The sequence below is a fragment of the Pholcus phalangioides genome, unplaced genomic scaffold (genome assembly GCF_987345545.1).
Source record: "Pholcus phalangioides strain wild (caught in Gottingen) unplaced genomic scaffold, Ppha-v1.0 ptg000013l_1, whole genome shotgun sequence".
Taxonomy (NCBI): Eukaryota; Metazoa; Arthropoda; class Arachnida; order Araneae; family Pholcidae; genus Pholcus; species Pholcus phalangioides.
The window spans coordinates 15,392,561-15,409,689 of record NW_028301606.1 but is presented as its reverse complement, the minus strand read 5'-3'; the positions used below and the strand labels follow the sequence as shown (position 1 = coordinate 15,409,689).

At 34.5% G+C, this 17,129-nt stretch overlaps 1 protein-coding gene across 1 annotated transcript; it reads left to right on the top strand.

The window, feature by feature from the left end:
* Positions 1-5,357: 5,357 nt before the first annotated feature.
* On the top strand, positions 5,358-16,875 carry LOC149078663 (uncharacterized). Its single transcript, XM_089240807.1, has 4 exons — positions 5,358-5,755; positions 13,708-13,876; positions 13,990-14,135; positions 16,318-16,875. The coding sequence occupies exons 1-4, from the start codon at positions 5,698-5,700 to the stop codon at positions 16,653-16,655; spliced, it is 711 nt and encodes a 236-aa protein (XP_089096933.1). The 5' UTR covers positions 5,358-5,697; the 3' UTR covers positions 16,656-16,875.
* The last annotated feature ends 254 nt before the right edge of the window (positions 16,876-17,129 follow it).

The following is a 17,129-nucleotide window of genomic DNA, read 5'->3' as shown; positions in this document are numbered from 1 at the left end:
CAGACAAATCACACGTATAATTAAGCATTTTCAATAATATTCTTAGTCTATGGTTCCTAATATGAAAATACTAAAATTTTTCTGTGAAATTGTTTTGTATTGGCTCTGCCATGAGTAGATTTCATTATGAGTATATGAAAGTTCTGCCATTGATATTTCAAGATGTTAGAGACAATGGTAAAAATTACCCATTCCCATTACGGTATGTTCAGTTACGAGTTTGATTCGTTCTTGGAAGTAACTCATTATTTCGTCAGAAACTCGTCATCTCGTACGAATTTTCATACTTGTAATAATAAATATGCATATGCTTTACACACTCTTCAACATCAATTCCAGTATAAAAATCCAATGACATGGTATAGTACAGTGTAGTCCATTGGGAATAAAAGCAGCTCTACTTTATAAAGAAACAATACAAATAAAAACAAAACAATACATTCAGACTTTTTTTATTACTTTTCACTTTTTTCTATATATATCTTTCAGGCGTCTAGATCGAACATTTTCTCGTATAAGTTGAATTTTTTACTAGAATAATTTTTGCTCTTACTTTGAACTAGTTGTAAGTCATGGTGCACCATGTGCTTTTTTTAATGTAAATGATCAAATATCGAATGGAAGTCAGCAACAATCGTGGATGATCATTTCCAAAAAAAATGGATATGAGATGATCAAGAGTGTGATATACAGTATTATATTGAGTTAAGGAGAGAATATAGTTAAAGTATCAAACGTGAATATCTTTATTTTTCATACCCTAAAGTTCATTGACATTAATGTTGAGGAACCATCAGCATGCCTCGTTGCGTGCTTCAATTTCTTCTAAAATCTCAGTTGTTCTCTACGCAATCAATGAGACCTGTAGTGAAGAGTTGCGGTTTTTCTTTTCCATCGCGGTTTCACAGAAAACGTATCGGTTTTCCTGCAGATGCTCTTGACACGTCACGTATTTGATGCGTCCCTAGCATGCAGCCATAGCATAAACTGCTATGGACTGCATAAGCAGAGCTTAAGCTTTTTCTCATTCAAATAAAGTGTAATTTCATGTATATATATCATGCTGAGTATTTAATTGGATGTATTAAGTTTGAAACTAATAAATCTATTCTTTGTGAGTTTTTCTTTAACACGTAGCGGTAATGCATTGCCATTTAACGTCTAAAATAAGTGTTTCAGAAATATAATTAGTGACTTCATACATTTACTTTTGTATTTTTTTATGATCATTGAGAGGAGTTTCATTCCTGGAAATCTGTGTGCAAAAGTACCCAATATTATACAAAATAGTAACTATTAGAGCCCGTATTATATGCAAATGCATAAGAAAATATGAAATTACATATTTTATAGATTTTTATGGTTAGTGCATATAAATGCATAAAATAACTGAAAGTTTAGAGAGATAAGTGCATATCGATAGTATTTTTTTCTATTGATTTCATTGTAATTATGTTTAGAAGATTATTTTTAACTTTTCATTCTTCAAATTTAATCCACTTTCTTTAATGTTTCGGAAAAAAAATACTGTCATTGTGTGTGTGAGTATTATTTACTTTGGGGCACTTTAGTATTATTTATTTTTTAAGCACTTTCAAATGCATAGTTTAGGCACTTTTGACTGCATATTTTTAGGCATTTTTAAAATAATATTTTTGTACTTCTAAATATAAATGATCTTCATTTTTTGAGGATATTTATTAGCCTTATAGCTAATTTTTCTTTTCTCTTAGATTAGGCGATATACTTCAGTGGTTTTAATATACTTTTTTTCATTTTTACATTTTTCTCAGTTTTTATACTTTTTTTTTTCGAACTCTCAAAGGTTTTTTTTAATTTTTGCAATACTTTGGAATTGATAGATATATTTATTTGCATTTTTCGCACATATTTTTGATTTCATGTCATATCTCAGCATATTTAAATGAAGATTTATCTTTATTTTTAGAGCATACTTTTTAGTGCATATTACAGTGTTTTCGGTGCATATTTTTGCACGTTTTTAGCGCATATAATCCTGGCTCTAGTAATTATTATTTGTTCTTCGTTTTTATGAATTTTTTATCATTTTTTTATAATTCCTCGCGTTTTCGAACGTGTACCATATCGTAAGGAGAAATACTTAAATACATTATAATGTACAATTATATAATACCTTTTACGGTAAATGTGATAAATGCGGTTATTATACATTCTTACCGAGCAGTTTGGTAAATTTGATAAGTTTCCGTAAACTTATTCACTTTTATCGGTGATTATGCATATTTATTTTCTTCTGTGCATGTTTTTCATTTTTAATATGAAAAGGGCCGCGTCGTTGATAAACATGATAAATCATATTGTATGATATACTGTTCATGATAAGTTATATATGCATTGTATTATCATATCAGAGTATAGCGGCAAAATATTTTATCATTATATCGGCGTTCAACTATATTCATCATCGGATGATGTCACTCTCCGCTATCCATACAATGGAAATTTCATTCATTAAAATTTAATTCATTCAATGAATTTCCTCTCTTTCCAAAATATATATATTCGCATCAGCCAGCTGTTGAAAACCTTCGTATGGATAGCGGAGTGACATCATCCTCGGATAAGTCGACATCTGGGGGCATTGTCAGTAGTTGTGAGCTTTACCATGTACGGTCCCGTTCAATGAACACGATCTCCATGGAAAGATTGAGATATCCGTGCCGTCTAGTGGTCTAGGGTGTTGGTTCGATTCCCCGCAGGGGCAGTTGAATTTTTTCTCTTTCCAATATATATCTTCGCATCAGGAAGCTGTTAAAAACCTTTGTATATTCATCTTTCCTACTAGAGTCATTTGGAATATTTATCATTTTTACCAGCGACGCTTGGGTATTATGCATATTCGTCGGTGAAAGTGATAAATTTATCAAAATTACCAAGACGATTGGATAAGTTTGCATAATAACCGGTTATTATGTATTTTAACTGATTTATCACATTTACCGTAACATATTCATTGAGAAAAAAAATCAAATGTTTGGGAGTTTTTTTTTCGACTTAAGATTTTTTTTCCTGTCGTCGTCGTTGTTTTCAAATCAGCAAAACAATATTTTTTGCTGAATGTTCAGTTGGCGCCAGACTCAAATTCCTCTAGGAATTCAGATGTGTACGAATTGCTTCATTTGCTTCTTATTTAGGGCACATACGTATTCCACCATGACCACGTCTTGTTGCCCGAATAGTCTCAAAGAACCACTTTATCTAGTCCTTTAATTCTCCTTTGATAAGACTTACTAACGTTAAACTCCCGTTTTCTATTTCTTTTTCTCGTGTTGTCGGTTTATTTCTACAATCATTACAGTGAGGAATTAAAGATTGAAGTGCGTGATGCAGGAAAAATATAAATAATTTCAACTTTTCTTTTAAAAGTACTGAATGTATTTCCTATATTTGTGTATACACATGATATTGCTACAGAAACACTTTATGCTACTCTTCAATAAATGTATAAAAAGTTATGAAAAACTAACAAATCGTCAAAACTTTTATGCTTTTCAGATACAAATTTCTAGCACTGATATTCGAATAAATAATACTGTAGTATCTATATTAATATATGCTAACGAAATCAAACTTCATAACTCGGATGACTGTGCAGACATCAGATTCGGACAACAAACGCTTCAGATGGTGCACTCATCATTTGATGCATTGAAAATAGCAGTTCGAAAATTCGCATATTGATGACACTGCCACTATAAAAAATTAATTTTACAGATGTTCAATAATTCTCGGTTTTCCTGATGATTTCTATTCGAAGGTCTACTGAGAACTATCCTCTTTCACACTTGCAGGGCAGCTTTCGACGGCATGTTGTTCTCTTGATTAATGCAGAATTAGTATTGGTTGACAATGGGAGTACATATAGAAATATTTGAGAAATGATTTGTCGAGCGGTGGCCCTATTTATCAGCGGATACTACGTAATTTTTTCTTATTATTCAATGAACAGATGAATGCATCAACTGAAGTTGTTCGAACTTGATATGATTTTGAACAGTTGAACGTCCTTTTCAATTCATTGAGACTGTGAATGTAGCGAAGCTAACAAGCTGGAATGACTGTATGAACTCGACATGCAGCCTCTTGCAAAAAAGCGAAACTGTACTACTAAAAAACCATTGCAACTATTGATTGTCATTTCTGATTCCCATCCTCTCAATTCAACTAAACCCTTCAGTTTAGTGAGAAAGCACCCACTGAGCGGTATGGTTTATTAACACTGATAAAGCCTCACGTTCTTTCTTACTTTCGAACCAAGCACAACTAAGGTCTATCATCATGGGCAAATTATTACCGACCGAGTTGTGCCGGATGTGTGAGTTTGTATACCTAACAGTTTGAGTTCGTATCTAGTGTTATGCCTGATTTTTCAATGCTGCCATCTATATTTCAGAAGGGAAGTCAGTGAAGTGTAACGATTAAAAATTTGTACCGTTTTTAGGCCTGTTGATCTCTGTTGCGAGACTTCTTAACGGGGAGATCGGCTCGCATTCGCGCCTCGAAGTTGGAAACCACAGAAAACCAACTTCAGCCGACCACCACTGTGGCTACAGTGGGGTTTGAACCCAGGTCCTCGTGATGCGATTCCTTCACTATGACAACTCAACCACCACAGCGGCTAATACGCCTCATTGAATAGAGTGATGATGGATACCAGAATTTTCTACCTTGAGGTGTTCGAAAAGCAAAAGAATCTTCCAAAAAGGATTCTGAAGAGATGCCCCTCTCGATTGATCTCAATTTTAAACTGCTATTTAGTAGTCCAAGGAAAGTAAATAATAACAAAGTAATCAAAATTCTGTGGGGCTCATAACTGTTGGAAACTCAGTTGGAAAATGAGTAGCATAAATGAAAAAGTTTAAATGAAAGTCGTATAAATGAATAAGTAATATCATTATTCTCCTATGTCTTTAGCCGGGAGTTCAGAAAATCGTCTTATAACGTAAGAGAAACGTATAAACGAGAGGGTATATAAGTAAGAGCTTACTGTATCTTTAAAACTGAAGGGGTTTTTTTTGCCATTGAAAGTTCCAGGTTAGGAAAACAGCAATAAAAGCCCACTTTATTGATTCCCACACATTCGTATTTCGTCATTCAAATTTCTAAACCTTATTCTCGGTTGCGAAACCATATAGTAGCTTCGAGTTTAAAAAATATTGGCATAAGAGAAACCACAGCAGTAGATGTACATTTACACCCACGAAAATAGTGTTTGAATCAGGAAAACAGATGGAGAAGAAAAGCGAAATGAATATAAAAAAAAAAAAAAAGCCACAGCCGCGTGTGTTTGGAACGTAGCCCGCCAGCTACTGCTTACTGTATGCTCACATGGAAGAGGAAGCGGATGTAGGAAGAAGGCGTTGACGGTTGCACAACAGACATCACAGAGATGTGCTAACTCCAGCGAAAATCAACTTCCATAGAATATCACTTGATAATCATTGTCGGAAAAGCAAAAAATTAGGTTCATGGAAATAGATGAATCAAAGTGAGTGAACTCATCCCTCCGTCTGCTAAGACCAATGTGGACAAGAGCGTCTGTAAATGAATACCAACGTCCTATTTTCCATCGACAAGAAAAAAAAGTACGAGCTTCAAAGTGGGTTGAAATGCTCGCATAACTCGGGAGCGAATAGTGCCGAACTGCTCTCGTAGATGGCAAGATTCCAATCCGATGGCCTTCTTTCTACTTTGTTGATGTTGTTGTCTTTGGGTAAGTACCGACTGTCACATCATCATCAATATGTATAAGGTGTCAGTAATCTTATTATTCTCCTATTTCCGATGTAATTGCGAAAATTTTTCACTAACATTAAGCTAATTCACAATAAAAAAAATCTATAGAGTTTTTGTCATTCAAGATAGTGTCCTATATCTAAAATTTGGAACCCCTCACATCTGATTTGTCGCTATTATGTACCTTAATGTAATAAATCATACTATAAACTATATGTCATATCTTTGTCAATATAAATGCGGTTGAGCAAAGGACGGCCATGGGTTGTTTATTCCTTATTTATTCCTTATATCCGAGCTTTCATTCGTTTTTTTGGAATTTACAAATTTTTTTTTTTTGCATTTTTGATACTCAAAAAATGCATTAAAATCATAAATGTCAGGAAATCTTTACTTCCTCAAATATTTGTTTTTGTGGAGAAATCACTTCGTTCAAGATGTTTTTCAATCAAGATCATGCAGGGTATATTCATCTTCTTATGAGATTTATATAGAATTTTATTCCCTAATTTTATGTAATAAATCACACTTTTCCCGGAGGCTCTTCCTCCTGGAAGCCATCTCAAATACCCCTGAAAGTTCGAGTTTGAGTGCTGCCCTCTGATGAAAGCCCCCGAATTTCTATTCAACATATTTCTAAGCCAAAACTTGCAAAATCATTTAAATCAGAACTTCACTTCCTGAGGTCAAAAAAAAAATTCTACTGGACGTAATTGTCACGAAAAAAATACGCCAAATTAGCGATGACCCCGAGTCATGTCATTAGTTTTCGGACTTTGGCCAGAGATCTCCAGCTATTTCATTAACTGACTAGCCAAATCCCAAAATGTGGACATTGACCAGGATCAGTTCACCACGAAATGGAGAAACTTCGGGCTTTGGCAGCCCCATATGTTAAATCGTTGGGTCATAAAACATTATCTTTAATGTTTACGGTTCCAACACTCTGTTACACGTGTATATCTAATATCAATAAATTATTTTTTTTCCTGTGTACATTTGCATATTAAATTATAATACTTGAAAAATTTATTATCAATATGTCAAAGGGTATTTTTTCATTCTACACAGTAAATACTACTATGAAGAAAATAAAACAAAAATTTAAAATATTTCAAAAAATTAAAATTATTGATCTCTCTCTCAGATCAAATAATTTTGCACGTCGTTTATGCAGAACGTATCAGATTATAACCCAAAAATTCGAAAGCCTCGGAATTATATTCCGTATATTTTTAGATTAATGTTGGTTCGCAATCCTGCCTCGTAACGACTTACGGACCTAGTAACACGAATCATTTGAACCTGTTGATATTTAATGGCTCTGACGCATTGGAGATATACGTTTGGGTGAGTCGATACGCGATGAATAATAAATCGATCAATATCGGCGAATGCTGCCAAAATTTAACCTCGTCTATGATTGGATAACTGGTTGACGTCAAAATTGGTCACGGGAGGGGTCAAATGATGTATTGGCCATCATTCACTCTGCGGAGAGAAGATTACTTGTTCGCGTACACGTTGATCTATATTGATCTAGATTGTTTTAGTCTAAAGCTCTGGCAAGAGCACGTTTCCGGATAAAGAGAAAATATCCCGCAAACGTGTCGTGCCCGAAAAAAAACTAATGGATACTTTTCTTTTTTCTCTTGCTTTAACCAGATGCTAAGATTAACTTTCCATGTTTATAAATAGAAATTGTTATTTTTATCCCGTCACCAGAAAATACCAGACCAGAAAAAAAACATTTTTTTCCGGTTGAGTCCTGTTTTGTTGTTGGTTTTGCTTTTTATTTTTCCTGTTTTGTTGTTCTGCCTCAGCATTAGAACTTGTTGCGTTCAACAAGCAATTTGTTTGATCAAATACTTTGACAATCGATTGCACGAGAACGATTAATCTCACATACTAGAAATTTATGACTTTTCTCATCTAGTTGAGGGTCTTAAATTAATAAAGTATGAATATTCTAGGTTTTTCTGTTTATAGTGGTAAACTAAAGTTCTCAATGGCAGTAGTTATTTTGACCGCTCTATTTGACTAATATGATTGAAAAACATGATGAAACGGTAAATAGTCTTCTAATACGAACATTAATATTAGGAGAACAGATGTTCTATCATGGTGTTTGCTTTTCTCCAATGCCTATTTGGTACCATTCATAATTTTCATACAAATTTTTGTAAGAAATTAACATTTTTGGAAATTAAACGGTCTAATGTGAAAGAGGGAGTCATAGTATTTTTTGAATTTCTTTACAAATAAATTTAATTTTTTACTACTTTTCGAAAATGAAATTTCTGGAAATTTTTTTTTTCCATGACATTCAACAGAAATAAATATTTTAAAAATAGGAAAAATAGTTTTTCTTAATTTATCTTGTCACATGATACACGAGTTTTCGCAAAACAATAATTAATAGTTATTTTAATTAAATTGAGTTAATTTATTTCAATTAAATTCATCTAATATTAATTTATATTAATTAAAATGTATATTAATTAGAAATTTACATCAATCGCAATGAAAGACATGAGTTAATACCCAACTTTTTGAAACTTTTCAAATATTTTATTACAGTAAGGGGTATCAGAAATAAAAAAATTGGACAATTTGGTCATTTATTGTATGGAGTGGTCAAAAAAAAAGGTTAGCGATCGTGGCTTTATTTATTTTTTTTATTGTATGCCAAAAACAATACACACTCAACAGAAAGAATATAAGAAAAAAGTGAATAAAATACACAACAACAATAAAGCATTACAGTATACTACTGTTAAGGACCTATTCTGTCCATCCTGGAGCTTAATAAAAATTTACGTATATAATTTGCAACAGTACATTCTACAAGTATATTTCAGACTTTTTTAGATATTAATACAAATTTTTCCTTTAGTTACCTATTTATATTTTTAATGAATATTTCCAAATTTCATATGGAATTTGCAAATGTGGAAATTTCTTACGTGATATTTTTATTATCACATCACATAATTTTTCTTTTCAACATTTCTCGTAAATGATTGATCCAAGGAAATTTATACTCTTATATATCGCTTTATTATAATGACTGGTACGATCAATGTTTTCCTATTAAACTCATGTTATTTTTAATCCGATATGAAAACCTTAAAACACCGTTCAGTGCAATGAAACGCCCGAAAAACCAGCTGTACCCTACTTTTTTGTGTAAAGAAATCGACAAAATATGTCCTCAAAAACGTGTTTGACCTTGACCTTTAATATTGAAGAATCCGATACATAAAATGCGTATAAATGCAATTATTATTATCTAACTAAATGCATTTTCATTGCCATATCCACATAAAAAATTTGTTTTTATTATACAAATATGTCGAAATTAAAAAATGCCTTTACTTAATTGAGCTAATTACCATGTATGAGAGATTCGCCCGATTTCAAATTGTATATTTTTGCAAAAATACCTTTTTTGGATTTTACCTGCAGTAAATTCTCATTTCGGTATTGTTATATGTTTATTTTAGAGGCCGTATATTATGTAGGACCTAAATATTTTAGCATCAAAAGATTTTTATTTTTTTTAATTCTCGTCTCTTAATATTAAGGGACTAGGTCGACTGCCCTCCAGATAGAAGGGTTTTAATTTTAAATGTGTCCCTTGAACAAGTCGATTTCCCCAATCTGATTTTCTTCATTGTAAGAGACGAATGATGAAATGGAGGAGGATGGGGTTCTTCTCAAACTTGGCATTTAAGTAACCAGTAATCATATATATATATATATATATAATTATGTGCAATTTGGTTAAGAAATTGAAAGAGCTTTCACGAAAATGTGTTGATTCGGCTGCCATAAAAACCGATTTTTTAATAGCGTCACCTGTTGTCGACGTCAAACATTAGTTTTTGAATTTATGAATATCATAAGAATATGGTTTCCTCTTTTTTCGGGAAATATGTGGTTTAAGTTATTATGTTATATAAAATTTAACAAAGTTTAACTCAATTACAGATGAATTTGATGCAGTCAAAAAAATATCTGTTAATATAATTTTTATATTAGTCAGTGGTTTGTTTCATTTCGAATTAGTTTAAGTTTTGTGCTAAGTTGTATCTCTACCGGACGCGGACGAGTGCTCTACGACTCGTCCGGCAAGCGAGATTCCGGGGTTCGAGCCCCCGTGGGGGCAGTGATGAATTTTCTTCCTTGTAATCTACATCTCCACAAATAACCAGGCTGTCAATGAATCTTGTATTGACAAGTGGAGAGGACATTTCTATATGCATAAAAATATAGTCACCAGTAAAAATTTACAACACGGTGTGGGCAGCATTGAGATTAAATAATGGTATCCTATCATAGACGGTGATTATTCGGACGCTGCACGCTGGTTTTAAACGAACAACTAATTTTTCTTTTAGAGTTACAGAAGGTAGTTTTGCTTTTATTCCATAGATAACAGCAGAAGTTTCAAAATTTTTTTGCTTCCGTGTATATTCGTAAATTGGAACCATTTCAACCATTTGCAATAAATTAAAAAACATAGATCTCTCACAAAATACTTTTTGGTACTATAATTGGTACCTATAAATGGCCTATAATTAGTACAAAAAAAATACTGATTATAAAATTATTTTAATAATATTTTAATATAGTAGTACCTGAAGTTTTGAAAATGAATAATATATAGAATCGTTCATTTTGATATTGTGCATACCGGTTTTTCCCGACAATCTATTTTTTTCAGAATTATAAAAGTAAGTTTTGTTTTTTGTTTGATAGATGGTAGCACTTATCCCAACTCAACTGTGTTTTTCGAATGTAAATGGTAGAAATTTTATATGAAATATTCATTTTTTCGTGTCAGGTTAAGAAGTTTGCCTCCTGTTATCATTTAATTGTCATTATCATTATTACAATCGCAAATTATCTTTCCAATTAATGCTGGGCTGGTGAAATTGTTTACTTAATTCCACCGGTCAGCTAGTATTACATTACATTATTCTGGTCACCCAATCAGCAAATGGTTCAATGACAAATTCCAAAACAAATGGATTCTCTTACCACAATAGGAAAGTTTCAATTGAATAATCATCATTTTCATATTTATTCGGATAAAGCAAACACAGAAATAACAACTTCTACCCCGGAATAAAGAAAAGTAAAAATTTGTTATAACACGTTGTCTCAGCCATGATCTCATACCGTATTACTTTGCGGGTCGAATAACTGAAAAGAAAAAAAAGGAACAACATTCTAAAGCGACTATATTGGTCCATATTTTATGCGTAAATTTTAGCTGTCCCGAAAATTGTATAAAAAATACCATATTTTTCCCGCATCATAACACTTTACCAACGATACTTAAGAGTACCAGGTTACATAATTTGTTATGTACTAACCAGTGGTAAAATGATCTATCAACCAGAAGCGCCGTCATGAAGAAGCCATTAAGTGAAGATGAAAGTCGCTGGTCGTCCCGTATATACGGGACTCAAGCGCGTACGCAGGAGAGGGAAAGTGCATTGGATTGTTTTTTTCAGAAATTATTGGGAGAGGCGCTCTATAAAGGGCGCTCTATATAGGCCATCTACAAAATTTATTGAGTCCTCAGCCCCTCTGTTCTAGCTCCTATACTACCAAATACACTCATGTCCATAAATCGAGGATAATGCCAGCTCCGACAAATAAAGGTTCAGAAACAAAACAAACGTTACTTATTCATAAAGCCCATTTATTAAACAAAAGATAAAGAACAAAAACGATGGTGTATGAATGATACCATTCATAAAAACTACGATTTTTGCTCCCTGGAGCAATTCTAAAAAAATATCTCCTTTACAAAAACTTACTATTACATGGTTGGTATGATGGTTAATACATTGTATGTCTCCCATGCGATGAAATACAGTCCGTGCAACGCCTAGGCATACTGAGTATCAAATTATCGATCTGATCTTGGGGAAGATCACTCCACTCAGCAAGCAATGCTGTCCGAAGTTCCGATACTCATGTAGGAGGTGGTTGACGGGCTGCAACTCGTCGGCCAAGCATGTCCCACACATGCACTATCGGATTCAAGTCAGGTGAGAATGCTGGCCACTCCGTACGGGTTATATCCTCAGATTCAAGGCATTCGTTTACGATGTTTGCTCGCTGAGGACGGGCGTTGTCATCCATAAACACAAATTCTGCGCCCATGGCACCCCTAAACAAACGTACATGTTGTTCCAGAATGATGTCCCGATAAATTTGGGCTTTCATGGTTTCGGTTTGAACATGCAGATCTGTTCTGGAACCCAGTATAATTCCTCCCCAAACGAGCAATGCTGCACCACCGTAACGGTGTCGTTCAATGATGTTGTCTTGGTGGTAACGGGTACCTGGCGTTCTCAACATGAAAGTCCGACGTGAATCAGACTGCAAGCTAAACCTGGACTCGTCGGAAAACATCACACAAGCCCACTGTGACGATGTCCACATTGCATGTTCTCTACTCCAGGCTAATCGCTACAGACAGTGAGTTGCCGTGAGCGGAACACATCTGACAGGCTTGCGAGCATATAGACCAATATCTCCCAAACGTCTGTACACGGTTTGCCCTGAAACTGTGGTACCCGTGGCTGCAGATAGCTGACAAGACAGGTCGGATGCTGTGCTCCGTCTGCTTCTTTTGGCAGTTACTGCCAAATACCGGTCTTCATTCGGCGTTGTAACTCGGGGGCGACCTGTACTGTAACGTGTACTGACATTTCCGTTATCTTGAAATCGTTGCCAAAGCCTAGAGATGGCACTTTGGCCAATTCCAAGTTCCTCGGATACTTCCATCTGAGTACGCCCACATTCCAGGCGGCCGATAATTCTACCACGTAAAAAATCATCCACATGCGTCCTCTGTGTCATAACTATTCGCTTATGGCACTGAGCGCCTTACAGAACTATTGAGAACAATTTTACTTCTTTGCCGCCATTCCTTATATACCCCCCTCTTACACTCTCGTCATTGTGACGTACTATCGGCATCATCTGGTGGCTTCCTGAAATTTGCATATTATTCTTGCAGATGTGTGTGATAATTCTACAGGTGAAATTTTTACTTTAGATTTCGATTTCCGTGTGATTCTGAATTATCCTTAATTTATGGACATGAGTGTAACTTACAGGATGATATATCATTTGTTACAGATAATTATCATTATATTTTTATTTATATTCATTATAAATTTTCTTTTTATTCAACTTTCCATAAACTTTTAGATAAGGGGTTAAACGAAGCTCACTCGAAAAATTTACTTTTTTAAAACGTGAAAAAATGGTTTTCATCATTATAAAATACGTCACGATGATTAAAACTATAAATGAAACATTCATCTCACAGTTGTCACGTAAAACGTTTTTTTTTTCAATTTTTCAGCAGTTTTCTACATCATTGATAATTTTTCTACGTTTGTCGCCTTTTTTAGCAAGAATTGGTGATGTTTGTTAGGTACCGTATTAAATTTTTTATAAGATCTCTATTCCCCGTATTTTTCCTCGATGAAATATGGTCAACCGAACAATTATTATTGATTTGTTATAGTTTAGTTTTCTTCCAGCTAGTGCTGCCATCTTTTGTTACTCGTTCCCTCCATTCTTTATTCCATATCAAGAGGTCCTCTTGTCCGATTCTATTAGCTATAAGAGGAAATTTTTAGAAAGTAAATTCGACGAAATTTCTGTGTTTTCAATTTTTTAGGCTTGCCTATTCGGGAAGCTACCAAAATATCGTGGGGAGCAATGTGAGGTCGAGGGGATCCGAAATTTCTACCTTCTATATAGATCTAAATCGAAAAATAGTTAATACGCATCAACGCATGCGAAATACAAAAAATGCATACATCCATTTAAATATTTTTATAAATATTCAACTAGTGCCATTTCTTTTCTTTTTCTCTTATCCACTTGTAGGTCTTGCATACGGTTGCCACCCATTATCGAAAGAACTTCACATCTGCCTAAATATTTATCTAGAGAGGGATTTTCCGATTGTAGAGACGATTCTTAAGGGACAACAGTCATCAGGATTCAGAAGGGGTCGCGTTCTTCTTGAAGGACCTGACTTGATGAATATTTGTCGGTGAGATGAGCTCTGATCCAATAACGAAATGCCATGAATTAGTGTTAGCTTATTTTTTTCGCAAAAAAATGTTATCTCTTCTCATTTACCTGACATATTTTTCTCCATTTCAGGCACATCCAGATATTAAATGAATGTTATGTAGAATTACTGTCGGAATGTGATACCTACTGGCAACTAGATCGGTATCAGAAATTAATGAAGGGAATGAAAGCAACGCACAGCCATCTTTGTGGAAATTCGACCAACAACATGAGAGGTAATAAGTAAATTTTGTGAGACAAAATCCAAACATAATGTGTGTATATATATATATATTATGTGAATTATGAACATGATATCCCCCATAAATTATAGATTCTACTTTACATTAATCAATATAATTTGTATAGTGAAGTAAAATTAGCGTATTAACTACCTGATCATGAGTGTCTGAATAGCCCTGAAATTTTGTTTATCTGATAACTTTGTGGCTGTTTCTCATGTTACTGACTAGTCTTTCTTGTTCTTGTGCTTGGCAGTTTCAATACTGATTCAAGTTGCAGAATAATTGGCAACTCAATCCTGCCCGCACTGTTGAAGTTGAGTTCCACGAGATCTCGCGTCTGTTTAACATGTTTGCGTATCAGCTCGTGCACCTTGTACGATACGCCGCTGGTTTCTTGTGATAGGTGTTCAGGAATCGGACCGGCCAGTTCAGAGCCCTCATGGTCAAAATCTGTGGCAGAACTGGTCACTGATATTTTACGTTAGAGTTGTGAAATTCCCATACAAATAAGAATTGGTGAATATTTTTGATGGGAACAACTGTCAGATGCTATCGCTAGTAGAGGTAGTCCCATCTCATCAATTTCTGCTTGTATGGACGAGTAACTTTAAATACTACCGCGTTCAGTTCAGGGCTGGGCAACTGCCCCGGATGACAATTTTGAGAAAGTGGCAATATTGGTGAAAAAATTGAGAAAAGAAAGATTATTACCTCAAAACATGTTGCTTAAAAAGTTTTACTGTAGTACTATGAAGTGTTAGAATAGGGAAGAGGGACCAGAAAAGACGCAACTTTTTACCTCTCCTGACAAATACACTTGTTACCATGCCCCGGTTCGAACACTACTACTATTAAACCGCACATACAGCTCGCGTACATTTTCCTTAAAAACGTCTACAAGGAAGTGTATGTGTACTGCACCTAACGTGAAATTTGTCTTTCTGAGGAATGTTTGCTCTTTATTTCAGAAGTACTGCCAACTTCCTTCCAAAAGCAAACAACTCGGCAGGTTGTTTTGTTCTTTGTATTATGCGTGAATTCTAATTTTACTTGAAAGTTGTAGTCCTGTTGTTCTCTGTGAAGAGACTTTTTTGTTAGATAGGAAAATTGGCTTACATTCACTTTTTGATAATGGGAAAACCAACTTCAGTAGAACACCCATCAGCGGAGTTCACACGTAGATTCTTATGATGAGAGTCTATCACGATGACCACACAATCGTATAGTCGTGGCTCGGATACTCGTACAAATACAAATACAAATACAACGCCACAACAGGCAAAATGCCCAACGAGGTGGCTGATAAAAAGATGCCCATAAAAATATGGTTGTCATATGTTTCAAAAATACAGCAACCCAATTAAAAATGCAATTAACACAAATTACAAACAATATATACACATGATAAAATATTATACAATGCCCATAAAGAATACTTATGGTTGTCTTATTCTAAGAATGGATAGCTTCTCGATTTACCCCAACATGTTTATCGTATTTCTTTTTAAACGTGTCAATTGTGTTACAATTTACTACCTCCGGGGGTAAGCTATTCCATTTATTAACAACCCTATTGGAGAAAAATTCCCTGCGACACCATAACCTTGCATTGTCCCTCACCAATCGATACTGGTGTCCCCTTGTAAAAGCAGTCGATTGGCGGTGTACTAAAAGTTCATGGTCCATCCTATCCATCCCATTGAAAATTTTGAACACTTCGATCATATCTCCTCGACACCTGCGTTCATCCAATGTAAACATATTCAAAAAATGAAGTCTTTCTTCATAACTCAAGCCCTGTGTGCCAATAAGGACACGCGTAGCTCTTCTCTGCACCCCTTCAACCAAGTCTATGTCCCTCTGTAGGTATGGTCTCCAAAACCTTACAGCATACTCCAGTCCAGGACGAACTAAGCCTCGAAAAAGCGGAAGAATGACTTTAGGAGAACGTGAAGAGACCTTTTTGAAAATGAGACCAAGCATTCTATTCGATTTTTTGACAACCGCTGAACAATGTTCAGAAAACTTAAGTCGCTCGTCAATGAGAATTCCCAAATCGGTGAATCTCGTGGCCGGATAGTGTACTTCACAAAGCTTGTATGCATATCACTTCATGTATTCACATATTTCTCATATTTCCAATTGCATTAAATTCATGTTTACTAATTGGCAGATATTTTGCTGAACGGAGGTTGCGTAAGAAGTGCAGAAGATCAGATATTCGGTTGTAGTGGTATCGGAATAAGTTGGACTAACACATGGAAGCAGATACTCCGCTTGCAAGTTTCACCAAACGATTATTGTTCAAGCCTATCTGAATACAAGAGTTGCTTCCTGAGAGAAATGTCTAGTGTATCGTGCGGAAAAGACGCTACGAAACCTTACGGGGAACTCATAGACTTATGGCTGGATAACTGGTGCAATGACAGCAGCATTAACACACCACACGTATTTCTAATAGCTGCTTTTGTCATAGCTGTAAACGTACTTCAAAGGTATTCTCGTTCCTGATAACAAAAAAAAAAAGAAATTAAGATTTTATTACGTTGATTTGTAAAAAACTGATTCATGAAAATTCCTTAAGGAGAACAAAAATTTGAAGCCGGTGATATCCTCGAATTTTGTACATAATTAACTTTTATTCTATCTTTTGTGCGTACACATCGTGTATGTACGAAACGTTTGTTCCAAAAAAAAAAAAAAGATAATAAAAGATTTTATTTTGTTTGTATCTCAAATGTTTTTCGAATGTTTGAAACTGGAAGTATATTTATTACTTTTAAAACGCTCTCTATTCAATGACTTAGTTCCGATTCAAATATTCTCTATTTATCCAAAAATGATCAGGCTTGGATACTCAATTTCTTTTTCGAGTTGATAATTTTTTGACGGCACGCATGGAAAGTCTGAAAAATGATTCAAAGAAATTTATCTCGAATTTTACTGCTTATAGAGCCTCGAAAATTGCCCATAAAATTATTGTAT

What these genes read in the sequence shown, in the direction of transcription:
- LOC149078663 (XM_089240807.1), top strand. Translation starts at nt 5,698, where the DNA reads ATGGCAAGATTCCAATCCGATGGCCTTCTTTCTACTTTGTTGATGTTG. An exon ending in GTTGATGTTGTTGTCTTTGG is followed by an intron (nt 5,756 to 13,707) that starts GTAAGTACCGAC and finishes ATCCACTTGTAG; the next exon opens with GTCTTGCATACGGTTGCCAC. An exon ending in GACTTGATGAATATTTGTCG is followed by an intron (nt 13,877 to 13,989) that starts GTGAGATGAGCT and finishes TCTCCATTTCAG; the next exon opens with GCACATCCAGATATTAAATG.